This window comes from Mustela nigripes, chromosome 3 (genome assembly GCF_022355385.1).
Source record: "Mustela nigripes isolate SB6536 chromosome 3, MUSNIG.SB6536, whole genome shotgun sequence".
Classification (NCBI taxonomy): domain Eukaryota; kingdom Metazoa; phylum Chordata; class Mammalia; order Carnivora; family Mustelidae; genus Mustela; species Mustela nigripes.
The window spans coordinates 174,363,224-174,384,595 of record NC_081559.1 but is presented as its reverse complement, the minus strand read 5'-3'; the positions used below and the strand labels follow the sequence as shown (position 1 = coordinate 174,384,595).

General features: G+C 39.7%; 1 protein-coding gene across 4 annotated transcripts in view; it reads left to right on the top strand.

The window, feature by feature from the left end:
- Window positions 1-21,372, top strand: part of TRPS1 (transcriptional repressor GATA binding 1) — a 251,168-nt gene that overhangs the window by 43,283 nt on the left and 186,513 nt on the right. For 3 of the 4 annotated variants that reach the window (XM_059395064.1, XM_059395062.1, XM_059395063.1), the window contains 2 exons: window positions 2,041-2,969; window positions 16,834-17,963. In XM_059395064.1, the coding sequence (XP_059251047.1) occupies window positions 2,043-2,969; window positions 16,834-17,963 (2,057 nt within the window). In that variant the 5' untranslated portion in view covers window positions 2,041-2,042. The remainder of the gene's footprint in view (window positions 1-2,040; window positions 2,970-16,833; window positions 17,964-21,372) is intronic. The other variant, XM_059395065.1, reaches the window with a different exon arrangement.

Sequence of the window (21,372 nt, the reverse complement as noted above, 5' to 3'; positions counted from 1 at the left end):
TAACTTCTTAAACTTCCCTTTTATTATTTTTGCTTTCATTTTTAGTTTTCCTTTTGTTGACTACTAGTAAAATTGCCCTCCACTCTTCTGTGTGTAGGTGCAGGTTCCCAAGTTCAGTGCTTCTGACAAAGGACTAGCTGTCTTCCAAAACAGTTGACATCAATGAATGAGACATTGAAATGCAAACGTTAAAAAAGAAAGAAGTTAACCAGTGTTTCTTTTTCTTTCTTTCTTTCTTTTTTTTTTTTTTCTTTTTCTTTATCTAACAAGGGTTACCTAGCTGAGTTTGTTTTAGGACCTATTGGTAATGACACCAAGGTGAAGACCATATTCCCTCCCCACTCCCTGCCTTGGTCAGACAGGTGTTGACATTACCTCAAGAGCATCACTTGGACTTGAAACTTCAGTCCTCCATGCTAAACTGTTTGTGTGGTGGTTGTACCAAGAGGAACATAATACATATTCTATTTATATTTGATGACAATGACAGGAAGGAAAGTGTACTTTCTAAAGCACAGTTATATTTTTTGACATTATTTAGTAAAATGAATTTTTACCTTGGAAATAATCCTTTATACTCAATGAGGGTATTATTTTGGTTCAGTGATTCATATTACAAGAATTTTGCTTGACCAGCTCTTTGGAAATGGAAGTACACCCATCTGTCCAAAGCCAGTGTGGCTTCTCAGCACCTGTGAGAAATTATAGATGAAAACACTTAAAACCTGTGATTAATTTGGATTTTCTCAGGACATTGTGGGAAATCATGGTGTAACTAACTGTTAAATCTGCCCTTGTGGCAGAGTCGACCAGTGAAGAAGCCTTGTCCTATTAGTCATTCACAGGTGGATTTTCCTAAGTGACGTTTTAGGTGACAACTCACACAGCACTTGGCAGTTTTTCAGCTGGGGGATTAACGAACATGAGCCCTGACCCTCAGTTCTCCATTGAAGCTCTGTGACTGCACTTTTTTTTATTGATACAATGTAAATTGTTTCTTATCTCCTTGTACTGAAATTCTGATTCATTAGACTCCACTGGAGGAGTTTGTCACAGTACTCTTACTTTGACTGTGCTCATTGATGCCATGAACTTGAGAGGCATAGTTGAGCCTAGTGGGTGAAGGTGAGCCATGATGGGAAGCTAATATTTTGCCATGTTGAGCTACGAAATGACAACGTCGTATGGTTCAATTTAATATTGTCCTTTGGTCATCTTCCAGTCTGCTTCTGCTGGTGGGATTGATACTGTCTCCACCTGACTGGGCGTGAGAACCCAGGACTTAGTTACATTAGCCATCATGTTTGATAGTGTCCCAGCACAACGTAGCCCAGTCCCTCTGATGTGCCCCAGGTCCTCCTCCTGACTTATAGGCAAGCTCTCCAAATGGGGCTTAAAGAAATTTATTGGTAGGACAGAGATAAAACATTTGTTATTCTCTATTCCTGAAAGTAATAGGGCAGTTTTCATGTTGTTTATAACATGCTATTTCAGTCTTTTGACTATGAGGATATTTTGGGTGAAACTATTTATCTTGGTTGCACAGTGTGTAACAATATTGAGTCCAATTTTGTTATTTATATACATATATACATAGCATATAAATAAATATGGAATATATATTCTATAAACGTAAGTGTGTATATATTTTATAAACATAGTATGTGTTCATATTATATATAATATATAAGGTTTATAAATAAGCATATATCGTCAATTATAACTGAAGAAAGTGAGCAAAAATATAATTGGCAAACAAGAATAAAGGAAAGATAGAGCTAGTAATAATCAATATTTTGATATTTATAAGACCATTTAAAAATAGCAAATGAGCCACTCTATGACAAAAATAATTCTGAGTGTAAATATTTGCTTTAGTCTCTGCTTTTTGTTATTTTTAAAACATTTTTTTCCCCTAGAGAAACTTTTTTATGTGCACCTTATAAAGCCTTGTATAGAATAAGTAAAACGCTCTAGATTAGATCACGTATCTGTTGCTTTCAAATAACCTTGCATGTCCTTTTCCTTGCATTTTTACAGATATGGTCCGGAAAAAGAACCCCCCTCTGAGAAACGTTGCTAGTGAAGGCGAGGGCCAGAGCCTGGAGCCTATAGGTACAGAAAGCAAGGTATCTGGAAAGAACAAAGAATTTTCTGCAGATCAGATGTCAGAAAATACGGATCAGAGTGATGCTGCAGAACTGAATAACAAGGAGGAACATAGCTCTCATGGCCAAGATCCATCCTCTAGCAGCAAGAAGGGCTTGAAAAGCTCAGTCCTGAGCGAGAAGGCTGGCTTCAATTATGAAAGCCCCAGCAAAGGAGGAAACCTTCCCTCGCATCCACATGATGAGGTGACAGATAGAAATATGTTGGCTTTCTCATCTCCAGCTGCTGGGGGAGTCTGTGAGCCCTTGAAGTCTCCTCAGAGAGCGGAGGCAGATGACCCTCAAGATATGGCCTGCACCCCATCAGGGGACTCGTTGGAGACAAAGGAAGATCATAAGATGTCACCAAAGGCTACCGAGGAAACAGGGCAAGCGCAGAGTGGTCAAGCCAATTGTCAAGGCTCAAGCCCAGTTTCAGTGGCCTCCAAAAACCCACAAGTGCCTTCAGATGGGGGTGTAAGACTGAATAAATCCAAAACTGACTTACTGGTAAATGACATCCCAGACCCGGCACCTCTGTCTCCAGAGCTTCAGGACTTTAAATGCAATATCTGTGGATATGGTTACTATGGCAATGACCCCACAGATCTGATTAAGCACTTCCGAAAGTATCACTTAGGACTGCATAACCGCACCAGGCAGGATGCTGAGCTGGACAGCAAAATCTTGGCCCTTCATAACATGGTGCAGTTCAGCCATTCCAAAGACTTCCAGAAGGTCAACCGTTCCGTGCTCTCTGGTGTGCTGCAGGACATCAATTCTTCAAGGCCTGTTTTACTAAATGGGACCTATGATGTGCAGGTTGGTGCCGTGTGCTGTTTTTTCTCTTCGTACAGGAAAAGCAGTTAGTCAAGAAATGGGAATTCGTACATGTGTGTTAAAATCAAGCTTCCAGTACCAGAGGGGTGGCCTGTGAGATTCAGCAGGACAGATGGACAGACTCCATAGCTGTTTCATGCAAATGTGTAATCAGAGGCATCTTTCATCTCTTATCATGGAAAATAATTTCAGTATTTCTACTAGGTTGGGAAAAGTCTTTTCATGGGATTGGCTAGGCTTCATATTTCTGGAAATATTTCATGGTAATTTGATGTTTTCCCAGTCTTCCAAAAATGGCACTAATCTTTATGGTTCCACATGATGGTAGTTTATGCTTTGTTCTAGTTTTAGACTAGAAATCTTTCACTGTCCTCTTTCCTTCAGTGAGGATCTTTCCTGGATCTGGCATTAGGATTTGGTTTTTATATTCAGCCTGACATCTAACTGGACTAGATTTGGGTCTAGTTGAGATAAACTCCAGAAAAAGGAACATAATTGCATATGAAAATTTGGAAATAAAAGTTTACATTGATTATAAAGAAGTTCATGTGATTGTAAGTACTAGGGACACCAGAATGACCTTGGTGCAGGCCAGTAAAGCATTCTTTTCTGCATTTAGGGAAAATAGTCATTTATGAAAGCATTTAGCAGTAATTTAGATTTCTGGTTTTATTAAAAGTGACATACCTTTTTGATCTACTCTTCTGTCTTTAGTGTATGGCATATGTGAAATAAAAAAAAAAAAATCTACCTTTTCAAATAGAATGAAGTGCAGAACTGACTCTAAAGAAATGTATTCGTTTCATTTTGGCAGTTTTAGCATAGTCGAAGCTCATGGTCAGCTTGAGAAAGTATATTACTTTCTGTTACAGTCTGTAGATTTTTATTGTATTATTTGGCCAGGGGATTTCAAAACATATTAGGTGTAATATTAACCTTCTTTAGGAATGATTAGAAGAAGTACCAGAGAACTAATGAAATTACATCATACTTATTTGACCTCCCCAATCCCTTAAAATATCAGTCATTTTTATCAATTCAATTGCTCTGGCACATTTGCTGTAGACCTCTCTGTTGACCTGGTGCCAGTTAAGAAAGGCAGGCAAAGGAATTATAAATAACAGGTAGTGAACATATTTTGCAGTCCTTGTAAAAAGAATCAGAGGAGAAATTTCCAGGCCTTTAAAAATGTCAGAACTGCAATCTTATCACTTTAAGGGAGATAGAAAGAACTCTTAAAAAGCCAGCTTCATCTTTGTAGAGCTCTCTTAAAAATTCCATCTTACTTTGTGAATTTCCACAAATAGAATTATTTCTGTGGAGCAGCAAATTAAGCCAACATAGTTATTATGCATGAAAGCTGCATGCTTTGAACTGCTGTCTTATTAAAGATCATTTCACTGTCTTATGTCAGATACACTCTGCTGTCAGACCATGATTGGAAAGCAAATACGTGTTTTAGATAAAAGGGTTAGAAGTGAATAATGTCAGTATGTGAAATGGTGTTTTATAATTAGCAAGTAATATGATGTTAATACCTGGATTTCCGGCAGGACTTTCGGTTTGTTCACTCTGGGGACAACTTCTGAGGGAAGCTGATCTGCGCTGTCAGGAAGACTTTAAAATCGAGATTACTAGAGGCCGATGGTTTGGAAGAATTCAGATTTTTTAAACACACTTCCATTTCCCCCAAACAGTTATTTGTTAAGTTCTTAGTTATTTATAGTAAAGTTTATGTTTGGGTCGAATGAGCTGGACACTTTTCCTGGGCAGTGATTTTAGAAATAAAACAGATGTGTGAGCTGAGTTTGAACTAATAGAGGAGAAATAAAACAGCTGATCTGAGACTAGGCTGCCTACCAAGTGCTGTAGTAAAGAAGACAGAAAGTGGTAGGAAATAGCAAGCAGGAAGATAATCTTGTTAAGATCAATTTTTTTTTTTTTTTTCCCAGAGAAATAATAAGGCTAAAAAATAGGAAAAAAAAAAGCAGTCTGGAAAAAAGCAGATGATTATTTCAAAGAAACAATTGGATATAGAAACAAACCTAAAGAGAATTAACTTGGTTCGGTTTAGGAATAGAGCACTAAAGGTAACTTTGGGGCCAAATGCTGATCTTAAGTATTTGGCCCAAGCACGAGATGTTGATGCAGAAAAATGTCTGAAGATAAGTAACTTAGTAATATTTTTATGCTGAAATAAGTAGTGGACAACTTCTCTGTGCACATAAGCTGAATAAAAACACATCTGAAATTCCCCTTTTTCCCCACACGTGTTTGTGTGCTGAAATGCCGTTTGAGAGATTTCTTTCTTTGGCTCTTGAACTGTGTGGGGACTAAAGGCTGTGCAGGAGAAAATGCTGACTGTAGAATTTCTTTATAACGCGGTTCTGTCACAAATGGGTAGGAGGTTAATGGCTGTGTGTATTCTGATAAAAAGATGTTAGTAAATATGAGCATTACAGACCAATAATCAGCCAATTTCAGGAGTTATTTATATAAATCTATAAGCTAATTGAGGTAATAGATGACCAATTCATTAATCTTTTTCAATTAAACTAGGGTGTTTTTTTTTTTTTTTAAACATTCAGGACAGTTGGTGGTTAATGATAGATTTATGACATTTTTGACCAAGAAAAAAGGAACAGAAGCCAGAAGGAGAGGACTTAAGAACTCCGTGGCTTTGATCTCTATTTTGGTTCGACATGGATGGTTTTATATAATTTAAACTGACTGGGTTGCAAACATGAGATAGACAGTTGGGAAAAAGAAATAATTTAAACAAATGCTAAAATTTCCAGTTGCAAGTCTAGATTATTTGACATGTATTTGTGGGAATAATTGGAAGTTTAGACATACTTGTGCTGACAGTATTCACTTCTGTGTAAATTTTTTTACAAATAAGGAAGTCAAAGAATTACATATTTCTAAAAAATAGTGTCATAAAACAAGGTTTCTTTATACTGCAGAGTTAGCTAGAGCCCCAATTGGGTAATGCAGGTCACTTTAAAGGGGCATCATAAAACCAGGACGGGGTTCCCTGTGTGTTGAATTCAAACTTCCACACCACCACCCCCTGCCCCCACCACCCCCAATACCTTGAGGTAGCATGCCCAGCCCTGAAATCAGAAGGGATGCCAATTCTTTAGCAAGAAAAACCAGAAAAGATGCAATGACCAGCTTCGATCTATTTAACTTGCCTGGGGTGTTAGCTTCTCAATTTTAAATGTTACCTGTGTGTTTTATCAATTGTTACGCTTACATTTTTTAAAATAATGGATGTGAGATGATTGGGAAGCCCTTCATGTAATTTTTATTGCCAGTATTCAGACTTTGAGGCTCACATGTAGACCAATAATAGGACAAGAGATTGAGCTCTTCAAAAAAGTAATTACAGCTTCTTTCTTTTTAATCTGCTTTATTATGCTTATATTTAAACCATTGCTGAATGGAGGCCTGAGTTGTTAAACACCAACTTTGCTGTTTCATTAGGCCTTAATGTGCTATGTATTAGGGCATTTGCATCATCTTTATGGGGGAGCTCTGAGCCCTTAGATCAGGTTATAAAAGTCAGAGTCCAGTCAAGATGTGCTTCCCACGGGAAAGTGTTTAAACCTACTACAAGTTTATAAATGCTCACTATGTCCATGTTGCCTTTCCCTATTAGTATACGGCATTGTTCAGGACTTCCATAGCTAAGGGATTCCAGCTCTTAGATTTATTTTGGCCTTTCATGAAATTTGAGGATAATAGAAAAAAATCTCACTATTCACTTAGCAGTTACTGTCTTGTGTTTGAGCTAGGAGCATTACATTTCTGTTCTGTAAATATTTTAATCAGAGTTGCACAATATGTCACGTTAGAAGCAGGAAGAACAGATTTTAGAGATAGGAAGTCATCCTTTGTATTTGTATTTTCAACATATTTAACTCTATGAGCTTTTTAGGTCCTTAACATAAGCCAGGACACTCGTTTGAACAGGGGGTTAATAGCTTGGTCTGGGGAAAAAAAAAGTCGGAGAACATTAATCTCATTTTGGTTTATTTTGACTTTTCCTGAATTTTACTTCCAAATATTTATTTTTTTGCCTTGGAGTTTGCTTTGATCTGGTGGAGGAGGGAAGTTGTAGATCTTAGCAGGTTTTGTTTTTTTGTTTTTCTGAGTTGAGAACAGTTGCACTTGAGAACAACTGGTGAATGAGACTTGAATCGCTTCAGACTGTCTATAGAGTACAGAATGTTTGTCAAATGAAGCCTTCCTAGCTTTCAGGTCTGTGTCTCTTTAACAGGTAATAAAATGTGCAAAATAAAACATATGCTCACCCTAAGGCCATCAAGCAAAGTGAAGTTCTGGCATTTACCAGGTCATTTTCATCATGGAGATGACCGAGCTGGACAGTGTTAGCCATCCCAGTGGAGGAGAATAGTTTGACCATCTTCACTCCCTGCCTGTTGGTGAAATCTCCATGGTGTTGTTACATGAGGGTCAGTCGGTATGATACATGTTGACCTCTCTATGATTTTTGACTTATCTGCTATCGTTTAAAGAAAATGTATCACTTTGTTGACTATCTGTATCTCTCTCTAGGCAGTGTTTAGAAGAAATCATGGTGATTAGTGCATCTAATCAAATTTAGCATTTACTTAACTCTTAATAAAAATGTTTTTAAAAGTTTAAAAAAATTATCCTCAAATGGCCTGCTCAGCTAACCATATCAAGTCAGAAGCTTAGTCAGTGCATTTTGTTTCTTGGGTCATTATAATTATAGCGTCCACACAGCTGTTGGAAACACAGATCCATAAGCTGTGTCTAACCCCAGGAAAGTTTGGAGGGAGTAGTTCCCTTTCATTTTCTGATTCCCTTCATGGAGTCTGTTTCTGAGAATCATTAGACCGCAGACCTCTTGATTTCTTCATCATCTGGTTTTAAAATTTGAAGTAAGTGTTGGGCATTTTCAGAATATCAGAAAGTCTAGACCTTGCTTTATTGAAATTGGAAGTCAAATGTAAAATTTATTTTTCTATATTGCTTGTAATTTGATCCATACTTTTTTCATCTATAGCTTATATGACCAAAATTGTACATACCTTTTGGGTTTTTCTTCCAATTTTGGATTCACTTCTGACAACAGCTAACATTTATAAAGGATTTCTTATGGGCATAGGTAGAGCTAAGCTATTTATGTGTATTACTTAACTTCTCTTCATAAAAACCCTTGAAGTAGACATTACTATTATGTCCATTTTTTTTTTTTTTAAATGAGGAAGCAGGTGTAGAGGAATTAAAGTAACCTGCTCAAGGTCACAGAGGTATGCAAGGGTGGGGGTAAATGAGATGCTTGCCTGCGAGTGAGTACTGAATGGGTGTGGGGCAGAGAAGAAGCAGAATGCCTTCAGAGTGTCTCCTTTGCATGTACTGTGAACCCCAACCGAACTCGGAGCTCTGTCTACAAAACCAGTCTTCACAGCCATTATGGCATATGACCTTCCCAAATACGGGGTTGAGTTTACTTCAACTAACAAAGCAATGGAAGATGGGCCAGCTGTTCGTAGGGAAGGACATACAAAGCTGGTACATGGGGGCTCTTTGATGTGCACTCTGAATCGTGTTGAATTTGGGGACCTTAGTGGTTTCTTGGAGATTGTTTCTTCTCCAGTCCCTGCACTGTAGTGTCGCCATATTTGAACTCACTAGGCTCATTATTGAAATCATTGAAAAGAAAATTAATTTTACTGATTTGTCTTTTTTTTTTTAATTACGGGTGATTCATTTTCACTGGTACTTTTGCTACCGAAACTAGTTCTGATAAAGCGAGGAAGAACCAGATTTTGATTTAATCAATTAAGGAGGCAGTTTTATCCCCAAATGAAGTGACATTTTATCCATTTATTTGATTTAGTTTATATTCCCCTCATTTGGAGGACTTTGTTTTAGGGATTTATGATTTAATAAATGGCGACAGACTTGTAATCTTCTCTTCTGGTTACCAGGCACAATCTTAGGGTTGGTTTTTCTTTCTTTCTTTTTTTTTTTTTTTTTAAGACTTTACTTACTTGACATAGAGAGAGAGATATCACAGGTAGGCAGAGATGCAGGCAGAGAGAGAGGGGGAAGCAGGCTCCTTGCTGAGCAGAAAGCCTGACTGGGGGCTAGAGCCTGACTGGGGGCTTGATCCCAGCATCCTGAGATCATAACCTGAGCCGAAGGCATAGGATTAACCCACTGAGCCACCCAGTGGGTGCCCCTTGGTGTTGGTTTTTCTATGAAGGTTAAGTATTAGATACATCCGGCTTCCATTTATATTCTCCATGGCTTTGTAATTAACATTTTATTCTTTGCCTGCCAATAAGTACAGGACGGGGAGAGAAGACCTCAGAACGCCTTTAGAGTGTCTCAGGGACACGTACCGCATACTCCAACCATGCTCCAGCTCCGCTGCGTGGCCTCCCGGGATCTTGAACCTGAGGGGTGGAGCTGCAGGGAGGGACTTGAGAAATGCTTGTCTCTGGCTTACCCTGCTTACCCTTCAATACTTCAGTGACCCGCTGATGTCAGACTAAAGAGACCTGACTTCTTTCATGAGTCCAGTAGCATATTTGGGGATCTTACAATCAACAGCCATTTGTTTTAAGACCTGTTTTTCCAGCTGGTGGGTGGCTTTACCATGATGTCCCACCAGCCCCTCCAAGTCAACGTGCAGAAAGCTCAAGTTGTTAGCCCCTCCCCTAACGGCTCCCCCGCTCCCTTGTTCTGTACTCCCATTTCCAAGTTGGCAGGGCTGGAAATGCTACGGTTACCCTGGATTTTTTTCTGATGTGTGTGTCTCCCCCCAAACCGTTGAGAAGTTTGCTTCATGCTTTACGCTTTGATGGCCCCCACCCTTCATGTTTACTTAGGAAATTCTTAGTGGTTTCTTTAGTTACTTCTTTTCTCTTTCTGATCCCTTCCATGCTCTTCCTTTCTCTCGTGCTCTTGCCCCTCCCCCCTTCCTGCAGCCCTCCCCTCCTGTCCTTTTCCTTTCTCTTTTCTCCTGGCTTCCTCCTCCTCTTCTTCCCTTCCTCCCCCTTGTCCTGCCTCCCTTCCTTTCCTTCTCTGATTTTTTTTTTTTTTAATTCTACTTATGGAGCCACATCCTTCCTTTTGTAGGAAGGATAGCTCTACTTTCTATAAAATGTGTATCATTTTCATGATACTTGTGTCATTCAGTAGAACTCTTTCTCTCCAATAAGACATCGCCTTTCCAAATTCTCTCTCACCCCCGGTCTCCCTTCAGGGTTCCTTAGCAGCTTGCTCTGTTTCACGGTCTTGTGCTTTACTCACTTTGTTTCCTGCACCTGAAAAGCCTTTCTGCAGTCACTGTCTTTGAGTTCATGAGTCCACAGCTCGGTTGTGACCTCCTTCCGAAGGCCTTTGCCGACCTGTCAGTGTGGCTTAGGTTCTCTTCCTCTGTGTTGTCCTGGAACTTGGTACCTTCCAGCAGAAGCTCGCCCTCCGCTGTTGTCATCTGTTTGCTTGTGAGCTTTCTGCCCCAGACCACTGACATGCTGGGGTTTTGGACTCCATCACTTCTCTGTGGATCATCTATGTTTAGCACGAAGTAGGCATGCAACAAAGCACCCTTCCCTAGAGGAAGGATGTCACACAGTGATTCCACACTCTTGTTTTTCCCATTTAAGACACTCTTTAGAACACTTAGTTCTTCTCTGTTTCCCTTCTGAGCCTGTGGCAAAGTTGGGTCAGATGCAGAAGAGTTCTGTGGATAATGCACTCAGCTTTATAATCCACTTGCCTTGCATTTTCTGTTGTGTTTTGCACTTTTCCCCACAAAACATTTTTCCCCCAAATTCTTGAGGCTAACTTTAAGATTTATTGGTATTCCGTCAGCCCAGATACCAAATAACCCTAGACACTCAGGTCGGCATTTTGCTGGGTGAAGTGAGAAAACCAGTTGGGGTAGACTATTGATGGCTGTAATCCAAAAAGCTGATAATAAAAATATGCATAATTTAATATATGCAGGACTTTACCCTTAAAATTGTCCCTTGTACCAGTTTAAGTTTTGCCCCGGCGCCACACACACACAAAATTGTTGGTTGTTATAATTCAAAAAATTTTTTTGGATTTTTGACTTACTTTGTGGAAAAGGATGTTTATAGGAATATGGCGGTGACTCCAGCAATGCCAGGGACAGGGTGTGATGGCAAGGGACTGAGAAGATCACCGTCCAGGTAGATTTGTTATTGAACTGTCTAAACTAGCCACCAAACGCTCATCACAGCGGCACGCTCCTCTTCCACACTGTTTTGTGAAGCACTCACAATGCGGAAACACTCCCTGCGTGGACGAGCACAGTAATTCTGCCTCTCGTTATTTTCAGCCAAGATCGGCCCTGACAGATTTCTTCAAGCTATTTGTAACTTCAGTCTTTGAGCAGTGATTTTGAGCAACTTAGCTTTTTATTAAGTGAAGGTTTTACTGTTTTGACTATCAGCCCATAACCTCAAGTCCCCTTAAATTAGTACCCTCCTAATTGTCTCTGTTGCTATCAATTATAGCACTTGAAAATGAACCACATCTGAGGAAGAGTTTGTATTTAGTTCAAACAACCCTTTTTGTTCCCCTGACAAGAACTACATGGCCTGAAGTGTCATTTCAAGAGTTCTGAGGCTTCAAAAAAAAATCTTTTCCTTTGACATATTCTTTTAGATATTACTCTTACCAGTTTTTGTTCCATATTATTAGAAGGAAGTAAATGAATTAAGGTTAAAGACCTTGCAAAAAGTCAGCCCTTTATATTTTTAACTTCTACAGTGAAACATTTTTGTGAAAAGACATATGTAAATAAATCAGAAACAAAGGCCACGAGACATACTTATATAGAAGGAATAGTTTTTATTTTTATTTTTAATTATTTTTTTTAAAGATTTTTTAAAATTTATTTATTTGACAGAGAGAGAGAGAGAGAGAGAGAGATCACAAGTAGGCAGAGAGGCAGGCAGAGAGAGGAGGAAGCAGGCAGAGAGAGGAGGAAGCAGGCTCCCTGCTGAGCAGAGAGCCCGATGCGGGGCTTGATCCCAGGCTAGATCCCATGACCTGAGCCGAAGGCAGAGGCTTAACCTACTGAGCCACCCAGGCGCCCCAGAAGGAATAGTTTTTAAAACTAAGTTTAAAATAGAATAAAAAGCCACCATATCCGTGAAAAACAACTTCAACTCTGTTCTTTTTCATGCCTTTAACAGGTATGTCAGGTGTTCCTATTTATCTATGATTCACAAACAAATTCCTCCATAGTTGTTTTTTTTTTTGGGTGAAAGATGCATTTTGTTCAGTTTTTTGAAGAAGCCCAGATACGTCTGGTTGAGTCAGTAAAGGGGGAGGGGGTGTGTGAATTACAGTCATGTTTTCATCCCACGCAATTCAGGGCCCTGGGTGAAAAATTTTCATGTGTGCTTGCATCTCACAATAACTTCATTCATTCAACCCAAGTGTATCGAGCCCCTGCTTACTTCCAAGGATGAATAAAATATCATTCCTTCGGTCTATGAAGGAAGTCGAACAGAAGCATTAGCTTAGTAGCAACAGAATCGAACCTTTTCATTTACAGCTAAGAACACTAAGAGTGACAAGCTTATGAGTTTTGTCAGTGAATGACTTCACCATGTCCTCACTGTTTAGCCTTTTCATCCCATTAGCAGGAGAAATTAGATTAGGTATTCCATTTTATTAAATAATAATCCCCTTTATGGGAATCGTACTGTTAGAGAATGCTGGCTGACAGGCATATGCTAGCTCCATGTGGCTATTTAAATTTCAGCAAATTCAAATTAAATTAATGAAAATCAATAAAAATTATTTAAATCAGTCCCTCAGTTGCACTAGCCCTATTTCAAGTGTCCAGTACCCACCCACATGTGGCCTGTAGATACCCTGTTGGTGGACTGTGGAACATTTCCATTGTCTCAGAAAGTTCTGTTGGACAGCACTGATCTTGAGTTTACAGATCAATTTCAGCTACATTCTCCCCCTTGATCTCACAATAATCCCGAAGATGGCCAGGTGTACGCTGTTGTTTTTGTCCATAGAGTTGAGGAGATTGAGATGCCGGGGGGTTGAATAGTGTGTTTTTGCACAGACTTGAACTTCCGGAACTTCCGCTGGGAGCAAACAAGTCTAAGTAAAGATTAATACTATTAGCTACAAATCTATATCTTCAACTATCAGTAATTTGAAGGCAAAGGTGTGGTCTAGCTTGCTCACTGTTGTTCCAGCACCTATTCCAGAGACTGGCACAAACTAAATACTCAGTAGCTGCTAATTAAATGAGTGAATAGGTATAATCTTCGGTCCAAACAGAACTTACAGTTTAATGGAAATTTTAAAGTATGGATATCCGTGTCGAAGGAACGGCCGGATTAACAGGCTATAATTATAATTCTTGTTAGCAAAAGGAAAAAAGATTGAAACTTACACTCTTTATTCTGTTTGTGATCTCTTTTTTAGTCTAATTATAGCTAGGGAATGGTAAGGTTTTTTTTTCCCCCCCCCTACTCCTTGCTGGGTTCAACCATTTGAAAAGTTTGAGATAATTCTCTGAACGTGTAGCTGCTGTTTCCTGGCCATAAGATTGAAGAGACTGTTGCTGCAAACACACTTATTTTGTATAATTGTTCTTGCTGTCTGTATTTAACCTAGGAAAGAATTGTTTCAAGTTAACATTTATGTGTCATTAAAATAAAATAGATATGGTCAGCAGTCTTAGGTATGGTCTTCTAGAATAATAAATTATATTTTATTTTAGAATGGCATTTAAATGATATACATCAGTTTGTTTCATCTTGACTTAAAAGTCCATCTTTTTTTTTTTTTAAATTTTTTTTTTTTATTTGACAGACAGAGATCACAGGCAGGCAGAGAGGCAGCCAGAGAGAGGAAGGAAGCAAGCTCCCCGCTGAGCAGAGAGCCCAATGTGGGGCTCGATCCCAGGACCCCGGGATCATGACCTGAGCCGAAGGCAGAGGCTTTAACCCACTGAGCCACCCAGGCGCCCCAAAAGTCCATCTTTTTAAAGGAATGTATAAATGTGGTCACAAGGGTAGCCTTTAAATCTTTTTGAAAGAGCAAAGGAAGAGAACACTAAGTACTAATGTTTCCCACAGTTGGCTTTTAATAATTTTTTACATATTTTTGAATGTCTATACTAGCTTTAAGTAATACAAAACTAGCTTTAAGCTAGCTATACTAGCTTTAAGTAGTATAAAGCTAATATGATTTATTGCTATTTACCAAGAAGGTGAACAGATAACCTTATAGAAGTGTCAATATTATTGTTCTTGTCATTAGTTGAGATCCTTCTGTTTTCGTTTGCTTACTTGGGTGGTTTTTGAAAGAGCATCTTAAATAATAATCTTAAATAGTGAAGCTGGCTGGCTTTCCCTGGGTAAAAAACACAACCTGTAGACACCAGATACCAGGGACTTAAAAGATTTAATGAGGTTTGCAGTGGTAACTTAGTTAATTCCAAACCAAAATGCAACACTGGCAGTTTTGTTTTTGGTTTTGTTTGTCTGTTTACCACACCACCTTTCTTCTTTCTTTCATGGTCTTTTCACCTGGTAGTAGTCATTTTTAGCCTGGCCTTTTTTTATTCTTAAAGCTTTTGTCAAATACTGGAAGGGATACTGTGATCTTAGTAATAACTTTGGTTCACTTGAAAACCCTATGTTTAGGGATTCCCTAGGACTCTAAATGCTCCTGGTTCAGTCCTTTCAGTGTGGACATGGAATATGCATCTTGGAGATTGCAAAATCAAAGATGTCTTGTGGTTTCTCAGGAATCCCTGTTCTACAAGCAGAAGTTAAAAACATTTTATATTAGGAAGATTGGCAATTCTGAAGCAACTTCGTAGCAAAAGCAAGAAAATCTTGGTATACCCGCTTTGCTCGCATTAGAGAAGAAGGGCCTATAACTTCTGCATTTGTCCCTTTTGATTCAAGTTGATGTTTCTGAACAAAGTACCAGAGTTGATGGAAGCCCGATGAAATGCTTCGTTTTGTTTTCGGAAATAAGGTTTCTCCTCATCTCTAGTGAGTTGGGAAATAGATGGAGGGACTTTGCAATATGATGGCGTCCCAGGGCACATTGTTAGTTGTTCTAGTCCCTAAAGTGCTAGGTTAGAAGGGTGCATTGGCTGTATCCTCATGTGGTCTGGCTTTGACATCTCTCACACAGCCCATGGCCAGGCTGCTGGCTGGGAGGGTGCCCCCTCCTTTCCCTTCTGTTTAGAGGATGCCGTGCTGTTGCGGACAGACTGAAGCCTGTGTTCTTGCCATGGTGGGTGTAGACAGCACCCAAAGTGAAACATTGTTATCCTTCGTTAAAGGCTGCGAGAGATGTTTGCAAATTATTGTCTTAATATCTGCAAGAGATGTTTGCAAATTATTGTCTTAATATACAGTAAGTGTTGTGATCATGCACATTTCCGGGAGCTGTAATACCAAAAACAAATATTTAGGTGTCCCCAGCTGAATTAGCCCTTGGCCAGACAGATTTAAGTCTTTTGATCAAGCTCACAGCTTCTCCGTAAGTGGCAGAACGGACGGCATTCTTAGTCGTGTACAACAGAGGTGCAAACATGTGTCTCAGTGTGCTAAAGGAATATTATTTGCATATTAAGTGGAACCTCTGAAATGATTTTTGAGATGCTTGAGACTTTTCTCATGGAGTGATTTGGATATGAGCAGTGATCACACATGTCATTTCTGAGCAGCTGTTGAAGGAGGCAGAACACGATTATGTCACGTGCCTAATCTATTACATCTGGTAGCAAGAAAAACTCAGTAATTCTCTGATAGAAGAGGAAATCTCTCCTTTTTTGGAGCATTTCTATCAAAAACTCGGTTTTAAGCCAGGAGTTTTGGCTACTCATTGGTGGCGCTTGGCGAAGCTGCCCTTTGCAGGGCACACTGAAGAAGGAGAAAGGATTTTATATAAAGTGACTTTTGAATACCTTCATTGCCCTAATGCTGTACAGTTTTAGAATTCGGATAGAAAGAAGAGCTATGATCATTCCTGTGATGGGATTATTTTATTTAGGCCTTTGACCATCCCCATGACCCACTGAGACAGAGCCTTGATCAGATGAGGCCCTGGAAGGTTTTCTTCTTTTCCTTTATCCTGGATTGGAAATCATTTTAAACTTTTTACAATAGACTCTCTTCACCAAGACTTCAGATCCACTGCATTCATTTTGTTTTTGGTGTAATAGTGCCTGCTTGGGCTTTAATTATAAGGCGTTTTGTGTGGTCATTTTAGCAGCTTTGTTTTACCCAAAAGGTAGACTTCATCTTTGCCCAAGGCTTCATTGCTATAGGAACTGAACAGAGGATTTCCTTGGAGAACGACTGCATTGAGTAATCTCTAAGCAACTGCCTCTGGTTTTGACAGCAACCCTTAACTTCACGAGAAGAAATCCCCTGTGATTTGGATACTTCTGCAAGCCTGTGGTTTGAAGGAAACAGTAGTAAAACCTACTTACTTGAAAATTGTTTTCTTGGCTTTTTAAGAAGAGTATTTATTAAATCCATTGAGCTAGTTATAGTCCTCTTATTACTTATCTTTATCTGTTACTTTGGCCAAAAATGTTTAGCATAATGAGCCTCTCAAAGAGTAGCTATTGAGAAATGAAGAGTGCATTTCTTTGGCTCTGATTATTCAAGTGATTTCATAATAAGCAGAAGTACTATTGTATTTTTTGATGTGGAATAATACTTGGCAGTGTCCCCTCTCCCCTCCTACAGAGAGCATGAAATGAATGATACCTTTCAAATAACATCCATCTCTTCTGTACCAGGTCACTTCGGGTGGAACATTCATTGGCATTGGACGGAAAACACCAGATTGCCAGGGAAACACCAAGTACTTCCGCTGTAAATTCTGCAATTTCACTTACATGGGCAACTCCTCAACTGAACTAGAACAACATTTTCTTCAGACTCACCCGAACAAAATCAAAGCTTCTCTCCCCTCCTCTGAGGGTGCAAAACCTTCAGAGAAAAACTCTAACAAATCCATCCCTGCACTTCGATCCAGTGATTCTGGAGACTTGGGAAAGTGGCAGGACAAGATCACGGTCAAGACGGGAGATGACACTCCTGTTGGCTACTCAGTGCCCATCAAGCCCCTCGATTCCTCGAGACAAAATGGTACAGAGGCCACCAGTTACTACTGGTGTAAATTTTGTAGTTTCAGCTGTGAGTCATCTAGCTCACTTAAATTGCTAGAACATTATGGCAAACAGCACGGAGGAGCGCAGTCAGGCGGCCTTAATCCAGAGTTGAATGATAAGCTTTCCAGGGGCTCTGTCATTAACCAGAATGATCTAGGCAAAAGTGCAGAAGGGGAGCCGATGGCCAAGGCAGACAAGGGCTCTAGTGGGGCTAAAAAGAAGGACTTCTCCAGCAAGGGAGCAGAGGATAATATGGTAACGAGCTATAATTGTCAGTTCTGTGATTTTAGATACTCCAAAAGCCACGGCCCCGACGTCATTGTAGTGGGGCCGCTCCTCCGTCACTATCAGCAGCTCCATAACATTCATAAATGTACCATTAAACACTGTCCCTTCTGTCCCAGAGGCCTTTGCAGCCCAGAAAAGCACCTTGGAGAAATTACTTACCCGTTTGCTTGTCGAAAAAGTAATTGTTCCCACTGTGCACTCTTGCTTTTGCACTTGTCTCCGGGGGCAGCCGGAAGCTCGCGAGTCAAACACCAGTGCCACCAGTGCTCCTTCTCCACCCCCGACGTGGATGTGCTCCTTTTCCACTACGAGAGCTCCCACGAGTCCCAAGCATCGGAGGTCAAACAGGAAGCCAATCACCTGCAAGGATCGGACGGGCAGCCGGCTGTCAAGGAAAGCAAGGAACACTCGTGTACCAAATGTGATTTCATCACCCAGGTGGAAGAAGAGATTTCCCGACACTACAGGTAGGCCATCGTAGGGGGTGAGGTGGGCAGGGTGCAATGTCAAAGGAAACGATCGAAAGAAGCCAGAGGGCTGATCCCAGAATCCTCAGGAATGATTGCGGTGACTTGGGGAAGTTGCAGGAAAGGTAAACGTAAAAGATCATTCGTGAAACTGCAGATTATGGATTTATAGACGTGGTAATCACGGATTTTAATTTGGTCGCTTGTTTCAGACCATTTACTCTTACGCTTCGTACCTGCTTTCTTCCATTTACTGAGTGTATTTTACAATTTGCAGCGATGACGGTAATGCTGCTGAGTTCACTCATTTACCACAAGTCATGTCTGTCCTTGCTGGGTGCCTCCACGTGCCCTCATTTCTGGTGGAGCGTCTTCCACATGGAAGGCGCCGTCATCATGTGTTCTCTTCTCTGTTCCTCCTGGGAATCCATCAGGGTGAGAACACGAGGCTCATTTTTCTTTTAACGTGAGATTGGACATTCTTCTGGCTTTAAAAAATAAAATTGAGCAACATCCTCATTTTGCAAGGAAACAGTCATCTGAAGGTGAGAATTCTGTAGATAAGGTGACTTTGGATTTCTGTATGCTCACTCCTCTGAGTGCGGAAAGCCCACTTCAGTTATTACAGATCCATAAACAGAGATATAGGATACATTCATGGGTTGCTGTTTTTTTCCCACTTTCATCGTATTATTTTTGTAAATATTACTTTTCCCAGTTAATCTTTTATATTTTCTTTTTTTTTTTTTTTATTTTATTTGTTTGATGGAGAGATTCACAGCGAGAGAGGGGACATAAGCAGGGGGAGTGGGAGAGGGAGAAACAGGCCTCCTGCTGAGCAGAGAGCCCAATGCGGTGCTCAATCCCAGGACTCTGGGATCATGCCCTGAGCCGAAGGCAGATGCCTAATGACTGAGCCACCCAGGTGCCCATATTTTCTAAAGATGGGTTTAGGATGTATCTCTTTATTTCATTTATACAGTCATTCCTTAACGAATTAAATCCAAGAATACACATTGTGCCGGGCATTGATGATAAAGGAGAAAACAGGACAGAACTACTCTGTGCCCACATGACTTAGTAGGGAAGTCATTAACATATCATTATGAGTTCAAGTGTCACAACAGATGAAGTAGAGACCACTGAAGAGAATGACCACAAAATCCAATCTTGTAGATGAGGAAATGCCTCCCTAAAGTAGGAGCATCTAACCTGAGACTTGGTTGTATAAGTGGGAATTAGTTTAGTAAAATCCTGGAAATACAGCTCGTTCAGAGGTTACTTAGTGCTTAGTAGATGCTTTTTTGTTGCTGCGCCTCTAAGAATCAAAGTAAAGAGCTTTATTTACTATTTTTAAATATTTCTCCTTCTGTAGACTCAGCATCCTAGTTTAAAAATCTTCCCATCCCAAGATTTTAAAGTTTTTAAACAGATTTTAATTTTCCCGTTCCAAGACTTTGAACAGTTCCTCCCATTCTTTTTAGAAGTCGTGTGTCAGTATGAGTGTGTGTGTTTTGTCAGTCCCCAGTAATGAAGCAGTTCATGTCCAACAATAGGCTAATAATGTTGGATGTTAATTTGAAGGGCATCCTAATGTTCACAGTGAATCTGAATGTTCGGAAAACACTTCCTTGAGATTTACACTGTTTAATTTATAAGGTCAGCCCTAGGAAAGACACAGTCCTGCAATCAAATATGTGTTCACACTCGTAGTGAGTGTTTCTGGCTCCTCTGATGTTAGCTGCATGCTAATTTATTTCTGGGCTAGCAGACATTAGCTTCCTCCTGAGCTTTGCTAGTGTGTGTATACATTTGTTAGGTGGTAAAAAAATTAGGTGATCCATTCTATTTTTGAAAGACGAGGCTTTCCTTAATCGTGAGGAAATTAGGCACACCATGACATACCACACACATGTGCGCGTGCACACACACACATATACATTGATACATCTGGATACCAGATCACTTGCATGAGTGGCTTTTTTGAGGAAGCTGAGGCTGTTGCTTGAAAATGTGTCTGGAAAAAGAGTTTCTATATGATTTGGTTAAACAAAAAATCTCCCAGGATCTAAAAGTATGAATAAAAATATTACTGAAAAATTTGAGATTTTAGTTCATAGTAATGAAAATAAGCTCTCAAGAGAAGAGACTAGTCTGGTCTTCTTCACCGCCATATCTATAGAAGTGCCAGGATGGCTATTAAGTGCTCAGTGACTATATCTTTAAGTAAATGAAGTGCCTGTGATTTTTTGACTTTACATTCGTTAAGGATTAGCCAAGCTCTCCATGGGAAGTTACAGTTTAACCTCAGACTATTAGATGATCTTGAAACCCTTCTGAAGATTTAGGGCTCCACACCAAATGACAATTGTCTGTGCATTCTTTTAGAATTTTTTTTTAGATGAGAAAACTGAGCAGAACTTGTTCCTAGGGCACTAAAATCCTCCTGCACTTTTTTAAAAAAAGATTTTATTTATGGGGTGACGGGGTGGCTCAGTCATTAAGTGTCTGCCTTCTACTCAGGTTGTGGTCCTGCTCGGCAAGAAGCTTGCTTCTCCCCCCACCCCCCGCTTGTGTTCCCTCTCTTGCTGTGTCTCTCTCTGTCAAAAAACAATGTAAAAAATAAATAAAGATTTTATTTATGTATTATAGAGAGAAAATGAACATGAGTGGGGGGAGAGGGGCAGAGGGCCAGAGAGAAGCAGACTCTCTGCTGAGCAGGGAGCCCGAGACCTGGCTCAATCCCAGGACCCCAGAATCATGACCTGAGCTGAAGGCAGAGGCTTAACCAGCTGAGCCACCCAAGAGCCCCACTCGTGAACTTATTTTTTAAAACCTGCTGTAATTCATGTGGTCCTGGATTAAGGTACTGAATAGTTTTTTTTCTGATCGGTTTATGAGTTCTTGTAGAAATATTTGTAATATGGAGACTTACACTTTCTGAAATTCTACTGAAAGTTGAACAGCAGTGGAGGTTCTAGGTATGTGAAAGGAGATAGTCCTGTGGATGCTGAAAATTTGTTCTGCTATCAAAACATTTTCCCCACATGCTACATTTTTAAGACTGTATAAAAGGACAAATTTATCATATCACAAGAATATTTTTCTGGTTAAATTTATATTTATTTGTATTATACATGTTGGGAAACTTTCTCCATAATTCTATTATAACTAGGAAATATTCTAAGCTTTTGAGTGCTTTATGTATAAGACTTATGGTGTAGTAAAAAGGTAGCAGAAGCTAAGATCAATGAAATATGTGAAATCAGGTAGTGATAAAAATACTACAGCTGAGAAGCAGGAGAGTTGATTGAGATTTATCAGTGAAAACCTTGGTGTAGAGTCCACTCAGTGGGAATTTTCAAGAAGAATCAGGTTTAATTTTTGTTGAACTGCAAACATTATTCAG